The sequence below is a fragment of the Echiichthys vipera genome, assembly GCF_963691815.1.
Source record: "Echiichthys vipera genome assembly, chromosome: 18".
NCBI classification, from domain to species: domain Eukaryota; kingdom Metazoa; phylum Chordata; class Actinopteri; order Perciformes; family Trachinidae; genus Echiichthys; species Echiichthys vipera.
This window is the reverse complement of record NC_139843.1, coordinates 19,781,101-19,800,749: the sequence shown is the minus strand read 5'-3', so window position 1 is coordinate 19,800,749 and position 19,649 is coordinate 19,781,101. Positions and strand designations below refer to the sequence as shown.

At 46.8% G+C, this 19,649-nt stretch overlaps 1 protein-coding gene across 1 annotated transcript in view; it reads left to right on the top strand.

Annotated features, from left to right (window-relative positions):
* The window catches only part of LOC310961097 (arf-GAP with dual PH domain-containing protein 1-like), a 181,154-nt gene extending 162,097 nt beyond the window's left edge, over positions 1-19,057 (top strand). Inside the window, exon 9 of the mRNA XM_083933057.1 lies at positions 18,392-19,057. Coding sequence (XP_083789183.1) covers positions 18,392-18,420 — 29 coding nt within the window. The 3' untranslated portion in view covers positions 18,421-19,057. The remainder of the gene's footprint in view (positions 1-18,391) is intronic.
* Positions 19,058-19,649: the final 592 nt, after the last annotated feature.

Here is a 19,649-nt window from a genome sequence, read left to right as displayed (position 1 = left end):
GATTGTGGGTTCGAGTCCCATCTGGGTAGATTTACAGCAGAGTGGAGCAGCGGAAGCGTGCTGGGCCCATAACCCAGAGGTCGATAGACCGAAACCATCCTCTGCTGTTTCAATTGTTCGTCAGTTCCACTGCTGGCAACAGCCATTGTCTGCGCTGTTAGGTTTGAAGGTTTTCCATTGGTCTGTCCCGTTCTTGTGGGAATACCTTCAAATGAGGCACACATATCCATGTGGACTCAAACTGATAAGATCTTGGCTGTCAAAGGTCAAGGTCGCCATGACCTCGTTTCTGTCCCATTCTCATGAACTCCTCAAGAACCTTCTGTATGTCTACTGAACTGCTGCTAATCCGTTTTGGCTATTAAATGGATGGTCACTTCCTCTGCTGGCGACAGCCATTGTCTGCGGTATTATGTTTTCAGGTTTTCCATTGGTCGTTCCATTCTTGAGGAAATTTCTTCAAATTAGTCACACATACCCATGTGGACTCAAGGCTAAACTGATTAGATCTTGGCAGTCAACGGTCAAGTTCGCCATGACCTGGTTTCTTTCCCATTCTCATGAACCCCTCGAGAACCTTATGTATGTCTATGAACTTGCGGAATTGTGGGATGTAAGGCACTGGCGTCCTAAGCCAGGGATTGTGGGTTCGAGTCCCATCTGGGCGATTTACAGCAGAGTGGCGCAGCGGAAGCGTGCTGGGCCCATAACCCAGAGGTCGATGGACCGAAACCATCCTCTGCTATTTAATTCTGGCTGTTAAATGGCTGGTCAGTTCCACTGCTGGCAACAGCCATTGTCTGCGGTGTTAGGTTTGAAGGTTTTCCATTGGTCTGTCCCATTCTTGTGGGAATACCTTCAAATGAGGCACACATATCCATGTGGACTCAAACTGATAAGATCTTGGCTGTCAAAGGTCAAGGTCGCCATGACCTCGTTTCTGTCCCATTCTAATGAACTCCTCAAGAACCTTCTGTATGTCTACTGAACTGCTGCTAATCCGTTTTGGCTATTAAATGGATGGTCACTTCCTCTGCTGGCGACAGCCATTGTCTGCGGTGTTATGTTTTCAGGTTTTCCATTGGTCGTTCCATTCTTGAGGAAATTTCTTCAAATTAGTCACACATACCCATGTGGACTCAAGGCTAAACTGATTAGATCTTGGCAGTCAACGGTCAAGTTCGCCATGACCTGGTTTCTTTCCCATTCTCATGAACCCCTCGAGAACCTTTTGTATGTCTATGAACTTGCGGAATTGTGGGATGTAAGGCACTGGCGTCCTAAGCCAGGGATTGTGGGTTCGAGTCCCATCTGGGCGGATTTACAGCAGAGTGGCGCAGCGGAAGCGTGCTGGGCCCATAACCCAGAGGTCGATGGACCGAAACCATCCTCTGCTATTTAATTCTGGCTGTTAAATGGCTGGTCAGTTCCACTGCTGGCAACAGCCATTGTCTGCGGTGTTAGGTTTAAAGGTTTTCCATTGGACCGTCCCATTCTTGTGGGAATACCTTCAAATGAGGCACACATATCCATGTGGACTCAAACTGATAAGATCTTGGCTGTCAAAGGTCAAGGTCGCCATGACCTCGTTTCTGTCCCATTCTCATGAACTCCTCAAGAACCTTCTGTATGTCTACTGAACTGCTGCTAATCCGTTTTGGCTATTAAATGGATGGTCACTTCCTCTGCTGGCGACAGCCATTGTCTGCGGTATTATGTTTTCAGGTTTTCCATTGGTCGTTCCATTCTTGAGGAAATTTCTTCAAATTAGTCACACATACCCATGTGGACTCAAGGCTAAACTGATTAGATCTTGGCAGTCAACGGTCAAGTTCGCCATGACCTGGTTTCTTTCCCATTCTCATGAACCCCTCGAGAACCTTTTGTATGTCTATGAACTTGCGGAATTGTGGGATGTAAGGCACTGGCGTCCTAAGCCAGGGATTGTGGGTTCGAGTCCCATCTGGGTAGATTTACAGCAGAGTGGAGCAGCGGAAGCGTGCTGGGCCCATAACCCAGAGGTCGATAGACCGAAACCATCCTCTGCTGTTTCAATTGTTCGTCAGTTCCACTGCTGGCAACAGCCATTGTCTGCGCTGTTAGGTTTGAAGGTTTTCCATTGGTCTGTCCCGTTCTTGTGGGAATACCTTCAAATGAGGCACACATATCCATGTGGACTCAAACTGATAAGATCTTGGCTGTCAAAGGTCAAGGTTGCCATGACCTCGTATCTGTCCCATTCTCATGAACTCCTCAAGAACCTTCTGTATGTCTACTGGACTGCTGCTAATCCGTTTTGGCTATTAAATGGATGGTCACTTCCTCTGCTGGCGACAGCCATTGTCTGCGGTATTATGTTTTCAGGTTTTCCATTGGTCGTTCCGTTCTTGAGGAAATTTCTTCAAATTAGTCACACATACCCATGTGGACTCAAGGCTAAACTGATTAGATCTTGGCAGTCAACGGTCAAGTTCGCCATGACCTGGTTTCTTTCCCATTCTCATGAACCCCTCGAGAACCTTATGTATGTCTATGAACTTGCGGAATTGTGGGATGTAAGGCACTGGCGTCCTAAGCCAGGGATTGTGGGTTCGAGTCCCATCTGGGTAGATTTACAGCAGAGTGGCGCAGCGGAAGCGTGCTGGGCCCATAACCCAGAGGTCGATGGACCGTCACCATCCTCTGCTATTAATTCTGGCCTTTAAATGGCTGGTCAGTTCCACTGCTGGCAACAGCCATTGTCTGCGGTGTAAGGTTTGAAGGTTTTCCATTGGTCTGTCCCATTCCTGTGGGAATACTTTCAAATGAGGCACACATATCCATGTGGACTCAAACTGATAAGATTTTGGCTGTCAAAGGTCAAGGTCGCCATGACCTCGTTTCTGTCCCATTCTCATGAACTCCTCAAGAACCTTCTGTATGTCTACTGAACTGCTGCTAATCCGTTTTGGCTATCAAATGGATGGTCTCTTCCTCTGCTGGCGACAGCCATTGTCTGCGGTATTATGTTTTCAGGTTTTCCATTGGTCGTTCCATTCTTGAGGAAATTTCTTCAAATTAGTCACACATACCCATGTGGACTCAAGGCTAAACTGATTAGATCTTGGCAGTCAACGGTCAAGTTCGCCATGACCTGGTTTCTTTCCCATTCTCATGAACCCCTCGAGAACCTTATGTATGTCTATGAACTTGCGGAATTGTGGGATGTAAGGCACTGGCGTCCTAAGCCAGGGATTGTGGGTTCGAGTCCCATCTGGGTAGATTTACAGCAGAGTGGCGCAGCGGAAGCGTGCTGGGCCCATAACCCAGAGGTCGATGGACCGTCCCCATCCTCTGCTATTAATTCTGGCTGTTAAATGGCTGGTCAGTTCCACTGCTGGCAACAGCCATTGTCTGCGGTGTAAGGTTTGAAGGTTTTCCATTGGTCTGTCCCATTCTCGTGGGAATACCTTCAAATGAGGCACACATATCCATGTGGACTCAAACTGATAAGATCTTGGCTGTCAAAGGTCAAGGTCGCCATGACCTCGTTTCTGTCCTATTCTCATGAACTCCTCAAGAACCTTCTGTATGTCTACTGAACTGCTGCTAATCCGTTTTGGCTATTAAATGGATGGTCACTTCCTCTGCTGGCGACAGCCATTGTCTGCGGTATTATGTTTTCAGGTTTTCCATTGGTCGTTCCATTCTTGAGGAAATTTCTTCAAATTAGTCACACATACCCATGTGGACTTAAGGCTAAACTGATTAGATCTTGGCAGTCAACGGTCAAGTTCGCCATGACCTGGTTTCTTTCCCATTCTCATGAACCCCTCGAGAACCTTATGTATGTCTATGAACTTGCGGAATTGTGGGATGTAAGGCACTGGCGTCCTAAGCCAGGGATTGTGGGTTCGAGTCCCATCTGGGCGGATTTACAGCAGAGTGGCGCAGCGGAAGCGTGCTGGGCCCATAACCCAGAGGTCGATGGACCGTCACCATCCTCTGCTACTTAATTCTGGCTGTTAAATGGCTGGTCAGTTCCACTGCTGGCAACAGCCATTGTCTGCGGTGTTAGGTTTGAAGGTTTCCCATTGGTCTGTCCCATTCTTGTGGGAATACCTTCAAATGAGGCACACATATCCATGTGGACTCAAACTGATAAGATCTTGGCTGTCAAAGGTCAAGGTCGCCATGACCTCGTTTCTGTCCCATTCTCATGAACTCCTCAAGAACCTTCTGTATGTCTACTGAACTGCTGCTAATCCGTTTTGGCTATTAAATGGATGGTCACTTCCTCTGCTGGCGACAGCCATTGTCTGCGGTATTATGTTTTCAGGTTTTCCATTGGTCGTTCCATTCTTGAGGAAATTTCTTCAAATTAGTCACACATACCCATGTGGACTCAAGGCTAAACTGATTAGATCTTGGCAGTCAACGGTCAAGTTCGCCATGACCTGGTTTCTTTCCCATTCTCATGAACCCCTCGAGAACCTTATGTATGTCTATGAACTTGCGGAATTGTGGGATGTAAGGCACTGGCGTCCTAAGCCAGGGATTGTGGGTTCGAGTCCCATCTGGGTAGATTTACAGCAGAGTGGCGCAGCGGAAGCGTGCTGGGCCCATAACCCAGAGGTCGATGGACCGTCCCCATCCTCTGCTATTAATTCTGGCTGTTAAATGGCTGGTCAGTTCCACTGCTGGCAACAGCCATTGTCTGCGGTGTTAGGTTTGAAGGTTTTCCATTGGTCTGTCCCATTCTCGTGGGAATACCTTCAAATGAGGCACACATATCCATGTGGACTCAAACTGATAAGATCTTGGCTGTCAAAGGTCAAGTTCGCCATGACCTCGTTTCTGTCCTATTCTCATGAACTCCTCAAGAACCTTCTGTATGTCTACTGAACTGCTGCTAATCCGTTTTGGCTATTAAATGGATGGTCACTTCCTCTGCTGGCGACAGCCATTGTCTGCGGTATTATGTTTTCAGGTTTTCCATTGGTCGTTCTATTCTTGAGGAAATTTCTTCAAATTAGTCACACATACCCATGTGGGCTCAAGGCTAAACTGATTAGATCTTGGCAGTCAACGGTCAAGTTCGCCATGACCTGGTTTCTTTCCCATTCTCATGAACCCCTCGAGAACCTTATGTATGTCTATGAACTTGCGGAATTGTGGGATGTAAGGCACTGGCGTCCTAAGCCAGGGATTGTGGGTTCGAGTCCCGTCTGGGCGGATTTACAGCAGAGTGGCGCAGCGGAAGCGTGCTGGGCCCATAACCCAGAGGTCGATGGACCGAAACCATCCTCTGCTATTTAATTCTGGCTGTTAAATGGCTGGTCAGTTCCACTGCTGGCAACAGCCATTGTCTGCGGTGTTAGGTTTGAAGGTTTTCCATTGGTCTGTCCCATTCTTGTGGGAATACCTTCAAATGAGGCACACATATCCATGTGGACTCAAACTGATAAGATCTTGGCTGTCAAAGGTCAAGGTCGCCATGACCTCGTTTCTGTCCCATTCTCATGAACTCCTCAAGAACCTTCTGTATGTCTACTGAACTGCTGCTAATCCGTTTTGGCTATTAAATGGATGGTCACTTCCTCTGCTGGCGACAGCCATTGTCTGCGGTATTATGTTTTCAGGTTTTCCATTGGTCGTTCCATTCTTGAGGAAATTTCTTCAAATTAGTCACACATACCCATGTGGACTCAAGGCTAAACTGATTAGATCTTGGCAGTCAACGGTCAAGTTCGCCATGACCTGGTTTCTTTCCCATTCTCATGAACCCCTCGAGAACCTTATGTATGTCTATGAACTTGCGGAATTGTGGGATGTAAGGCACTGGCGTCCTAAGCCAGGGATTGTGGGTTCGAGTCCCATCTGGGCGGATTTACAGCAGAGTGGCGCAGCGGAAGCGTGCTGGGCCCATAACCCAGAGGTCAATGGACCGAAACCATCCTCTGCTATTTAATTCTGGCTGTTAAATGGCTGGTCAGTTCCACTGCTGGCAACAGCCATTGTCTGCGGTGTTAGGTTTGAAGGTTTTCCATTGGTCTGTCCCATTCTTGTGGGAATACCTTCAAATGAGGCACACATATCCATGTGGACTCAAACTGATAAGATCTTGGCTGTCAAAGGTCAAGGTCGCCATGACCTCGTTTCTGTCCCATTCTCATGAACTCCTCAAGAACCTTCTGTATGTCTACTGAACTGCTGCTAATCCGTTTTGGCTATTAAATGGATGGTCACTTCCTCTGCTGGCGACAGCCATTGTCTGCGGTATTATGTTTTCAGGTTTTCCATTGGTCGTTCTATTCTTGAGGAAATTTCTTCAAATTAGTCACACATACCCATGTGGGCTCAAGGCTAAACTGATTAGATCTTGGCAGTCAACGGTCAAGTTCGCCATGACCTGGTTTCTTTCCCATTCTCATGAACCCCTCGAGAACCTTATGTATGTCTATGAACTTGCGGAATTGTGGGATGTAAGGCACTGGCGTCCTAAGCCAGGGATTGTGGGTTCGAGTCCCGTCTGGGCGGATTTACAGCAGAGTGGCGCAGCGGAAGCGTGCTGGGCCCATAACCCAGAGGTCGATGGACCGAAACCATCCTCTGCTATTTAATTCTGGCTGTTAAATGGCTGGTCAGTTCCACTGCTGGCAACAGCCATTGTCTGCGGTGTTAGGTTTGAAGGTTTTCCATTGGTCTGTCCCATTCTTGTGGGAATACCTTCAAATGAGGCACACATATCCATGTGGACTCAAACTGATAAGATCTTGGCTGTCAAAGGTCAAGGTCGCCATGACCTCGTTTCTTTCCCATTCTCATGAACTCCTCAAGAACCTTCTGTATGTCTACTGAACTGCTGCTAATCCGTTTTGGCTATTAAATGGATGGTCACTTCCTCTGCTGGCGACAGCCATTGTCTGCGGTATTATGTTTTCAGGTTTTCCATTGGTCGTTCCATTCTTGAGGAAATTTCTTCAAATTAGTCACACATACCCATGTGGACTCAAGGCTAAACTGATTAGATCTTGGCAGTCAACGGTCAAGTTCGCCATGACCTGGTTTCTTTCCCATTCTCATGAACCCCTCGAGAACCTTATGTATGTCTATGAACTTGCGGAATTGTGGGATGTAAGGCACTGGCGTCCTAAGCCAGGGATTGTGGGTTCGAGTCCCATCTGGGCGGATTTACAGCAGAGTGGCGCAGCGGAAGCGTGCTGGGCCCATAACCCAGAGGTCAATGGACCGAAACCATCCTCTGCTATTTAATTCTGGCTGTTAAATGGCTGGTCAGTTCCACTGCTGGCAACAGCCATTGTCTGCGGTGTTAGGTTTGAAGGTTTTCCATTGGTCTGTCCCATTCTTGTGGGAATACCTTCAAATGAGGCACACATATCCATGTGGACTCAAACTGATAAGATCTTGGCTGTCAAAGGTCAAGGTCGCCATGACCTCGTTTCTGTCCCATTCTCATGAACTCCTCAAGAACCTTCTGTATGTCTACTGAACTGCTGCTAATCCGTTTTGGCTATTAAATGGATGGTCACTTCCTCTGCTGGCGACAGCCATTGTCTGCGGTGTTATGTTTTCAGGTTTTCCATTGGTCGTTCCATTCTTGAGGAAATTTCTTCAAATTAGTCACACATACCCATGTGGACTCAAGGCTAAACTGATTAGATCTTGGCAGTCAACGGTCAAGTTCGCCATGACCTGGTTTCTTTCCCATTCTCATGAACCCCTCGAGAACCTTTTGTATGTCTATGAACTTGCGGAATTGTGGGATGTAAGGCACTGGCGTCCTAAGCCAGGGATTGTGGGTTCGAGTCCCATCTGGGCGGATTTACAGCAGAGTGGCGCAGCGGAAGCGTGCTGGGCCCATAACCCAGAGGTCGATGGACCGAAACCATCCTCTGCTATTTAATTCTGGCTGTTAAATGGCTGGTCAGTTCCACTGCTGGCAACAGCCATTGTCTGCGGTGTTAGGTTTGAAGGTTTTCCATTGGACTGTCCCATTCTTGTGGGAATACCTTCAAATGAGGCACACATATCCATGTGGACTCAAACTGATAAGATCTTGGCTGTCAAAGGTCAAGGTCGCCATGACCTCGTTTCTGTCCCATTCTCATGAACTCCTCAAGAACCTTCTGTATGTCTACTGAACTGCTGCTAATCCGTTTTGGCTATTAAATGGATGGTCACTTCCTCTGCTGGCGACAGCCATTGTCTGCGGTATTATGTTTTCAGGTTTTCCATTGGTCGTTCCATTCTTGAGGAAATTTCTTCAAATTAGTCACACATACCCATGTGGACTCAAGGCTAAACTGATTAGATCTTGGCAGTCAACGGTCAAGTTCGCCATGACCTGGTTTCTTTCCCATTCTCATGAACCCCTCGAGAACCTTTTGTATGTCTATGAACTTGCGGAATTGTGGGATGTAAGGCACTGGCGTCCTAAGCCAGGGATTGTGGGTTCGAGTCCCATCTGGGTAGATTTACAGCAGAGTGGAGCAGCGGAAGCGTGCTGGGCCCATAACCCAGAGGTCGATAGACCGAAACCATCCTCTGCTGTTTCAATTGTTCGTCAGTTCCACTGCTGGCAACAGCCATTGTCTGCGCTGTTAGGTTTGAAGGTTTTCCATTGGTCTGTCCCGTTCTTGTGGGAATACCTTCAAATGAGGCACACATATCCATGTGGACTCAAACTGATAAGATCTTGGCTGTCAAAGGTCAAGGTTGCCATCACCTCGTTTCTTTCCCATTCTCATGAACCCCTCGAGAACCTTTTGTATGTCTATGAACTCGCGGAATTGTGGGATGTAAGGCACTGGCGTCCTAAGCCAGGGATTGTGGGTTCGAGTCCCATTTGGGCGGATTTACAGCAGAGTGGCGCAGCGGAAGCGTGCTGGGCCCATAACCCAGAGGTCGATGGACCGAAACCATCCTCTGCTACTTAATTCTGGCTGTTAAATGGCTGGTCAGTTCCACTGCTGGCAACAGCCATTGTCTGCGGTGTTAGGTTTGAAGGTTTTCCATTGGTCTGTCCCATTCTTGTGGGAATACCTTCAAATGAGGCACACATATCCATGTGGACTCAAACTGATAAGATCTTGGCTGTCAAAGGTCAAGGTCGCCATGACCTCGTTTCTGTCCCATTCTCATGAACTCCTCAAGAACCTTCTGTATGTCTACTGAACTGCTGCTAATCCGTTTTGGCTATTAAATGGATGGTCACTTCCTCTGCTGGCGACAGCCATTGTCTGCGGTATTATGTTTTCAGGTTTTCCATTGGTCGTTCCATTCTTGAGGAAATTTCTTCAAATTAGTCACACATACCCATGTGGACTCAAGGCTAAACTGATTAGATCTTGGCAGTCAACGGTCAAGTTCGCCATGACCTGGTTTCTTTCCCATTCTCATGAACCCCTCGATAACCTTTTGTATGTCTATGAACTTGCGGAATTGTGGGATGTAAGGCACTGGCGTCCTAAGCCAGGGATTGTGGGTTCGAGTCCCATCTGGGTAGATTTACAGCAGAGTGGAGCAGCGGAAGCGTGCTGGGCCCATAACCCAGAGGTCGATAGACCGAAACCATCCTCTGCTATTTCAATTGTTCGTCAGTTCCACTGCTGGCAACAGCCATTGTCTGCGCTGTTAGGTTTGAAGGTTTTCCATTGGTCTGTCCTGTTCTTGTGGGAATACCTTCAAATGAGGCACACATATCCATGTGGACTCAAACTGATAAGATCTTGGCTGTCAAAGGTCAAGGTTGCCATCACCTCGTTTCTGTCCCATTCTCATGAACTCCTCAAGAACCTTCTGTATGTCTACTGAACTGCTGCTAATCTGTTTTGGCTATTAAATGGATGGTCACTTCCTCTGCTGGCGACAGCCATTGTCTGCGGTATTATGTTTTCAGGTTTTCCATTGGTCGTTCCATTCTTGAGGAAATTTCTTCAAATTAGTCACACATACCCATGTGGACTCAAGGCTAAACTGATTAGATCTTGGCAGTCAACGGTCAAGTTCGCCATGACCTGGTTTCTTTCCCATTCTCATGAACCCCTCGAGAACCTTATGTATGTCTATGAACTTGCGGAATTGTGGGATGTAAGGCACTGGCGTCCTAAGCCAGGGATTGTGGGTTCGAGTCCCATCTGGGTAGATTTACAGCAGAGTGGCGCAGCGGAAGCGTGCTGGGCCCATAACCCAGAGGTCGATGGACCGTCCCCATCCTCTGCTATTAATTCTGGCTGTTAAATGGCTGGTCAGTTCCACTGCTGGCAACAGCCATTGTCTGCGGTGTTAGGTTTGAAGGTTTTCCATTGGTCTGTCCCATTCTCGTGGGAATACCTTCAAATGAGGCACACATATCCATGTGGACTCAAACTGATAAGATCTTGGCTGTCAAAGGTCAAGTTCGCCATGACCTCGTTTCTGTCCTATTCTCATGAACTCCTCAAGAACCTTCTGTATGTCTACTGAACTGCTGCTAATCCGTTTTGGCTATTAAATGGATGGTCACTTCCTCTGCTGGCGACAGCCATTGTCTGCGGTATTATGTTTTCAGGTTTTCCATTGGTCGTTCTATTCTTGAGGAAATTTCTTCAAATTAGTCACACATACCCATGTGGGCTCAAGGCTAAACTGATTAGATCTTGGCAGTCAACGGTCAAGTTCGCCATGACCTGGTTTCTTTCCCATTCTCATGAACCCCTCGAGAACCTTATGTATGTCTATGAACTTGCGGAATTGTGGGATGTAAGGCACTGGCGTCCTAAGCCAGGGATTGTGGGTTCGAGTCCCATCTGGGCGGATTTACAGCAGAGTGGCGCAGCGGAAGCGTGCTGGGCCCATAACCCAGAGGTCGATGGACCGAAACCATCCTCTGCTATTTAATTCTGGCTGTTAAATGGCTGGTCAGTTCCACTGCTGGCAACAGCCATTGTCTGCGGTGTTAGGTTTGAAGGTTTTCCATTGGTCTGTCCCATTCTTGTGGGAATACCTTCAAATGAGGCACACATATCCATGTGGACTCAAACTGATAAGATCTTGGCTGTCAAAGGTCAAGGTCGCCATGACCTCGTTTCTGTCCCATTCTCATGAACTCCTCAAGAACCTTCTGTATGTCTACTGAACTGCTGGTAATCCGTTTTGGCTATTAAATGGATGGTCACTTCCTCTGCTGGCGACAGCCATTGTCTGCGGTATTATGTTTTCAGGTTTTCCATTGGTCGTTCCATTCTTGAGGAAATTTCTTCAAATTAGTCACACATACCCATGTGGACTCAAGGCTAAACTGATTAGATCTTGGCAGTCAACGGTCAAGTTCGCCATGACCTGGTTTCTTTCCCATTCTCATGAACCCCTCGAGAACCTTATGTATGTCTATGAACTCGCGGAATTGTGGGATGTAAGGCACTGGCGTCCTAAGCCAGGGATTGTGGGTTCGAGTCCCATCTGGGCGGATTTACAGCAGAGTGGCGCAGCGGAAGCGTGCTGGGCCCATAACCCAGAGGTCGATGGACCGAAACCATCCTCTGCTATTTAATTCTGGCTGTTAAATGGCTGGTCAGTTCCACTGCTGGCAACAGCCATTGTCTGCGGTGTTAGGTTTGAAGGTTTTCCATTGGTCTGTCCCATTCTTGTGGGAATACCTTCAAATGAGGCACACATATCCATGTGGACTCAAACTGATAAGATCTTGGCTGTCAAAGGTCAAGGTCGCCATGACCTCGTTTCTGTCCCATTCTCATGAACTCCTCAAGAACCTTCTGTATGTCTACTGAACTGCTGCTAATCCGTTTTGGCTATTAAATGGATGGTCACTTCCTCTGCTGGCGACAGCCATTGTCTGCGGTATTATGTTTTCAGGTTTTCCATTGGTCGTTCCATTCTTGAGGAAATTTCTTCAAATTAGTCACACATACCCATGTGGACTCAAGGCTAAACTGATTAGATCTTGGCAGTCAACGGTCAAGTTCGCCATGACCTGGTTTCTTTCCCATTCTCATGAACCCCTCGAGAACCTTATGTATGTCTATGAACTTGCGGAATTGTGGGATGTAAGGCACTGGCGTCCTAAGCCAGGGATTGTGGGTTCGAGTCCCATGTGGGTGGATTTACAGCAGAGTGGCGCAGCGGAAGCGTGCTGGGCCCATAACCCAGAGGTCGATGGACCGAAACCATCCTCTGCTATTTAATTCTGGCTGTTAAATGGCTGGTCAGTTCCACTGCTGGCAACAGCCATTGTCTGCGGTGTTAGGTTTGAAGGTTTTCCATTGGTCTGTCCCATTCTTGTGGGAATACCTTCAAATGAGGCACACATATCCATGTGGACTCAAACTGATAAGATCTTGGCTGTCAAAGGTCAAGGTCGCCATGACCTCGTTTCTGTCCCATTCTCATGAACTCCTCAAGAACCTTCTGTATGTCTACTGAACTGCTGCTAATCCGTTTTGGCTATTAAATGGATGGTCACTTCCTCTGCTGGCGACAGCCATTGTCTGCGGTGTTATGTTTTCAGGTTTTCCATTGGTCGTTCCATTCTTGAGGAAATTTCTTCAAATTAGTCACACATACCCATGTGGACTCAAGGCTAAACTGATTAGATCTTGGCAGTCAACGGTCAAGTTCGCCATGACCTGGTTTCTTTCCCATTCTCATGAACCCCTCGAGAACCTTTTGTATGTCTATGAACTTGCGGAATTGTGGGATGTAAGGCACTGGCGTCCTAAGCCAGGGATTGTGGGTTCGAGTCCCATCTGGGTAGATTTACAGCAGAGTGGAGCAGCGGAAGCGTGCTGGGCCCATAACCCAGAGGTCGATAGACCGAAACCATCCTCTGCTATTTCAATTGTTCGTCAGTTCCACTGCTGGCAACAGCCATTGTCTGCGCTGTTAGGTTTGAAGGTTTTCCATTGGTCTGTCCTGTTCTTGTGGGAATACCTTCAAATGAGGCACACATATCCATGTGGACTCAAACTGATAAGATCTTGGCTGTCAAAGGTCAAGGTTGCCATCACCTCGTTTCTGTCCCATTCTCATGAACTCCTCAAGAACCTTCTGCATGTCTACTGAACTGCTGCTAATCTGTTTTGGCTATTAAATGGATGGTCACTTCCTCTGCTGGCGACAGCCATTGTCTGCGGTATTATGTTTTCAGGTTTTCCATTGGTCGTTCCATTCTTGAGGAAATTTCTTCAAATTAGTCACACATACCCGTGTGGATTCAAGGCTAAACTGATTAGATCTTGGCAGTCAACGGTCAAGTTCGCCATGACCTGGTTTCTTTCCCATTCTCATGAACCCCTCGAGAACCTTATGTTTGTCTATGAACTCGCGGAATTGTGGGATGTAAGGCACTGGCGTCCTAAGCCAGGGATTGTGGGTTCGAGTCCCAGCTGGGTAGATTTACAGCAGAGTGGCGCAGCGGAAGCGTGCTGGGCCCATAACCCAGAGGTCGATGGACCGAAACCATCCTCTGCTATTTAATTCTGGCTGGTCAGTACCACTGCTGGCAACAGCCATTGTCTGCGGTGTTAGGTTTGAAGGTTTTCCATTGGTCTGTCCCATTCTTGTGGGAATACCTTCAAATGAGGCACACATATCCATGTGGACTCAAACTGATAAGATCTTGGCTGTCAAAGGTCAAGGTCGCCATGACCTCGTTTCTGTCCCATTCTCATGAACTCCTCAAGAACCTTCTGTATGTCTACTGAACTGCTGCTAATCCGTTTTGGCTATTAAATGGATGGTCACTTCCTCTGCTGGCGACAGCCATTGTCTGCGGTATTATGTTTTCAGGTTTTCCATTGGTCGTTCCATTCTTGAGGAAATTTCTTCAAATTAGTCACACATACCCATGTGGACTCAAGGCTAAACTGATTAGATCTTGGCAGTCAACGGTCAAGTTCGCCATGACCTGGTTTCTTTCCCATTCTCATGAACCCCTCGAGAACCTTATGTATGTCTATGAACTTGCGGAATTGTGGGATGTAAGGCACTGGCGTCCTAAGCCAGGGATTGTGGGTTCGAGTCCCATGTGGGTGGATTTACAGCAGAGTGGCGCAGCGGAAGCGTGCTGGGCCCATAACCCAGAGGTCGATGGACCGAAACCATCCTCTGCTATTTAATTCTGGCTGTTAAATGGCTGGTCAGTTCCACTGCTGGCAACAGCCATTGTCTGCGGTGTTAGGTTTGAAGGTTTTCCATTGGTCTGTCCCATTCTTGTGGGAATACCTTCAAATGAGGCACACATATCCATGTGGACTCAAACTGATAAGATCTTGGCTGTCAAAGGTCAAGGTCGCCATGACCTCGTTTCTGTCCCATTCTCATGAACTCCTCAAGAACCTTCTGTATGTCTACTGAACTGCTGCTAATCCGTTTTGGCTATTAAATGGATGGTCACTTCCTCTGCTGGCGACAGCCATTGTCTGCGGTGTTATGTTTTCAGGTTTTCCATTGGTCGTTCCATTCTTGAGGAAATTTCTTCAAATTAGTCACACATACCCATGTGGACTCAAGGCTAAACTGATTAGATCTTGGCAGTCAACGGTCAAGTTCGCCATGACCTGGTTTCTTTCCCATTCTCATGAACCCCTCGAGAACCTTTTGTATGTCTATGAACTTGCGGAATTGTGGGATGTAAGGCACTGGCGTCCTAAGCCAGGGATTGTGGGTTCGAGTCCCATCTGGGTAGATTTACAGCAGAGTGGAGCAGCGGAAGCGTGCTGGGCCCATAACCCAGAGGTCGATAGACCGAAACCATCCTCTGCTATTTCAATTGTTCGTCAGTTCCACTGCTGGCAACAGCCATTGTCTGCGCTGTTAGGTTTGAAGGTTTTCCATTGGTCTGTCCCGTTCTTGTGGGAATACCTTCAAATGAGGCACACATATCCATGTGGACTCAAACTGATAAGATCTTGGCTGTCAAAGGTCAAGGTTGCCATCACCTCGTTTCTGTCCCATTCTCATGAACTCCTCAAGAACCTTCTGCATGTCTACTGAACTGCTGCTAATCTGTTTTGGCTATTAAATGGATGGTCACTTCCTCTGCTGGCGACAGCCATTGTCTGCGGTATTATGTTTTCAGGTTTTCCATTGGTCGTTCCATTCTTGAGGAAATTTCTTCAAATTAGTCACACATACCCGTGTGGATTCAAGGCTAAACTGATTAGATCTTGGCAGTCAACGGTCAAGTTCGCCATGACCTGGTTTCTTTCCCATTCTCATGAACCCCTCGAGAACCTTATGTTTGTCTATGAACTCGCGGAATTGTGGGATGTAAGGCACTGGCGTCCTAAGCCAGGGATAGTGGGTTCGAGTCCCAGCTGGGTAGATTTACAGCAGAGTGGCGCAGCGGAAGCGTGCTGGGCCCATAACCCAGAGGTCGATGGACCGAAACCATCCTCTGCTATTTAATTCTGGCTGGTCAGTACCACTGCTGGCAACAGCCATTGTCTGCGGTGTTAGGTTTGAAGGTTTTCCATTGGTCAGTCCCATTCTCGTGGGAATACCTTCAAATGCGGCACACATATCCATGTGGACTCAAACTGATAAGATCTTGGCTGTCAAAGGTCAAGGTCGCCATGACCTCGTTTCTGTCCCATTCTCATGAACTCCTCAAGAACCTTCTGTATGTCTACTGAACTGCTGCCAACCCGTTTTGGCTATTAAATGGATGGTCACTTCCTCTGCTGGCGACAGCCATTGTCTGCGGTATTATGTTTTCAGGTTTTCCATTGGTCGTTCCATTCTTGAGGAAATTTCTTCAAATTAGTCACACATACCCATGTGGACTCAAGGCTAAACTGATTAGATCTTGGCAGTCAACGGTCAAGTTTGCCATGACCTGGTTTCTTTCCCATTCTCATGAACCCCTCGAGAACCTTATGTATGTCTATGAACTTGCGGAATTGTGGGATGTAAGGCACTGGCTTCCTAAGCCAGGGATTGTGGGTTCGAGTCCCATCTGGGTAGATTTACAGCAGAGTGGCGCAGCGGAAGCGTGCTGGGCCCATAACCCAGAGGTCGATGGACCGTCACCATCCTCTGCTATTAATTCTGGCTGTTAAATGGCTGGTCAGTTCCACTGCTGGCAACAGCCATTTTCTACGGTGTTAGGTTTGAAGGTTTTCCATTGGTCAGTCCCATTCTCGTGGGAATACCTTCAAATGAGGCACACATATCCATGTGGACTCAAACTGATAAGATCTTGGCTGTCAAAGGTCAAGGTCGCCATGACCTCGTTTCTGTCCCATTCTCATGAACTCCTCAAGAACCTTCTGTATGTCTACTGAACTGCTGCCAACCCGTTTTGGCTATTAAATGGATGGTCACTTCCTCTGCTGGCGACAGCCATTGTCTGCGGTATTATGTTTTCAGGTTTTCCATTGGTCGTTCTATTCTTGAGGAAATTTCTTCAAATTAGTCACACATACCCATGTGGGCTCAAGGCTAAACTGATTAGATCTTGGCAGTCAACGGTCAAGTTCGCCATGACCTGGTTTCTTTCCCATTCTCATGAACCCCTCGAGAACCTTATGTTTGTCTATGAACTTGCGGAATTGTGGGATGTAAGGCACTGGCGTCCTAAGCCAGGGATTGTGGGTTCGAGTCCCATCTGCTTAGATTTACAGCAGAGTGGCGCAGCGGAAGCGTGCTGGGCCCATAACCCAGAGGTCGATGGACCGTCACCATCCTCTGCTATTAATTCTGGCTGTTAAATGGCTGGTCAGTTCCACTGCTGGCAACAGCCATTGTCTGCGGTAATAGGTTTGAAGGTTTTCCATTGGTCTGTCCCATTCTCGTGGGAATTCCTTCAAATGAGGCACACATATCCATGTGGACTCAAACTGATAAGATCTTGGCTGTCAAAGGTCAAGGTCGCCATGACCTTGTTTCTGTCCCATTCTCATGAACTCCTCAAGAACCTTCTGTATGTCTACTGAACTGCTGCTAATCCGTTTTGGCTATTAAATGGATGGTCACTTCCTCTGCCGGCGACAGCCATTGTCTGCGGTATTATGTTTTCAGGTTTTCCATTGGTCGTTCCATTCTTGAGGAAATTTCTTCAAATTAGTCACACATACCCATGTGGACTCAAGGCTAAACTGATTAGATCTTGGCAGTCAACGGTCAAGTTCGCCATGACCTGGTTTCTTTCCCATTCTCATGAACCCCTCGAGAACCTTATGTTTGTTTATGAACTTGCGGAATTGTGGGATGTAAGGCTCTGGCGTCCTAAGCCAGGGATTGTGGGTTCGAGTCCCATCTGGGTAGATTTACAGCAGAGTGGCGCAGCGGAAGCGTGCTGGGCCCATAACCCAGAGGTTGATGGACCGTCACCATCCTCTGCTATTAATTCTGGCTGTTAAATGGCTGGTCAGTTCCACTGCTGGCAACAGCCATTGTCTGCGGTGTTAGGTTTGAAGGTTTTCCATTGGTCCGTCCCATTCTCGTGGGAATACCTTCAAATGAGGCACACATATCCATGTGGACTCAAACTGATAAGATCTTGGCTGTCAAAGGTCAAGGTCGCCATGACCTCGTTTCTGTCCCATTCTCATGAACTCCTCAAGAACCTTCTGTATGTCTACTGAACTGCTGCTAACCCGTTTTGGCTGTAAAATGGCTGGTCACTTCCTCTGCTGGCGACAGCCATTGTCTGGTGAAATTGTGGGATGTAAGGCACTGGCCTCCTAAGCTGGGGATTGTGGGCTCAAGTTCTATCTTCAGTGATTTACAGCAGGGTATCACAGCGGGAACGTGCTGGGCCCATGACTGTCAATGGACAGAAACCCTCCTCTGCTAAAAGAGTTTTACTGTGGTTAAAGACATTATGGTTCCTGGTTGTTTTTCTGTCTGCCCTGTTTTTGTCAATGCAGTATCTCAAGAACATCTTGAGGGAATCGGTGAAATTCTGGGATGTAAGGCAATGGCCTCCTAAGTCAGGGACTTTAGATTTGAGTCCCAGTTGGGGTGATTTACAGCAGAAGCTTTTTGGACCAATTACCCATTGTTTGAAGGTTTGAGGTTCTGCTAATTAGGTTTTGCTGTCATGATTGCGATCTCTTCTACTGTTGGTATCTTGTAACCAACATGGTACAATTAAACCAAGAAGAATAAGACTGTTATCAAGCAAGCATTAATGCAAACAATGTTAATTTCCAATGGTTTAAAAATTGAGCCCTGCATATACATCCTTCTGAGGGAGAATATTTAGGGGAACTGGTAAATGCATCTTGTGCATTTTGTACAACACCTAACACCAAATATTAGTTCTCAGCAGTTTTTACGTAAAAACATTAGTGTTGCTCATCAAAGACCACATAGCTTTTGAAAAACAGAATTTTTTTTTTTTTTGGTTTTTCTGTGTAACATAACCTTCTTCTGTGTCTTGCAGTGGAGGCCCATTTTAAACATAAGCCTTGAAGACTGCAGGAAGCCAATCAACTCAGCTCGACCAGCCCAGTCTCATTCAGATCAGAGACAATCCCAATGTGTGATAGAGACCGCAGGCAGGAGCTAGTGGCTTGGGGTTGTGGAATGGGAGGTGTTTGGGAAGAGAAGTGAAAAGATGATGAAGAGAAAGAGACAGAGGGACTCAAGCCTATCTATGTGTAGAAAACTTGAACTCTAATTGGACTGAAGGCCCAACATGGGGTGAAATGTGATCAGGGATGAAGGGTGGATGATGTCATAACTATTACGCCTACCAACCTTGTGCTATACATTATCATCCTACCTTTCTTCAGCCATGTGGACCCTTTCCCTGCAACAACATCCCCTTTCTCAGATTTTGTCTTGCGAATTGTTCGTTCTACCTGTAATCTAATGTAATTATGTAATCTAGAGTAATTTCACTGGTTGCTTAACAAAGACAATGCATTGTTAATTTATTGAATGTACAGTTTTGATGACAGTGGCTTAATGTGTGTGGAATCGTGACGTTTTTCGTTGAGGACGCTGTGAGGTTGAACCTCTGGCACTGAGACCCTGTTAAACCTGAACCTACAAAGTGCTGTTAACAACAAATATGCATAAAAACACACACACACACACACACACACACACACACACACACACACACACACACACACACACACACACAAACTCTCAGTGATCACCGTAGCTGTTAACGTAGCTGGAGGTGGCTGATCTGCATCCAGACAGGGTTCTTTTACAACCTCAATCTGACAGCTGTTCTCTTATTTATTTGTACTATTGAACATACTGAGTGATCGTAGACAGTAATTGCTGCTTTAAAAGGATTGTAATGTGAGAGAATTGTAATTTATATAACACTTCTACTCTACAAAAGTTTTATTTACGTTTTGCAATTTGTTTTAAAGACACATTGTTGTGTTGACCCTTAAATCACAGTAATAGTTTGTTTCATTATATTAAAAAAAGTGAATACAGATGAACCTGAAATCAAGTGTCTGATTTGTCCTCAGTGTGTAAGACATTGTGTCTTTTTTTCGAACTCAAGGTAGATTGTTTAAAGGTTAATTCTCATGTATTACAATTTGTGTCTAACTTTCATACTGTTGGCCCTGATTCTTATTGGTTAAGTCAATTTGTGTCTCTAGCCTGTTCAGACTTTGACTTTGTAGTGATGGCAATCCCATATCTCAGAAGTTAATTTAGTTCAACACCCA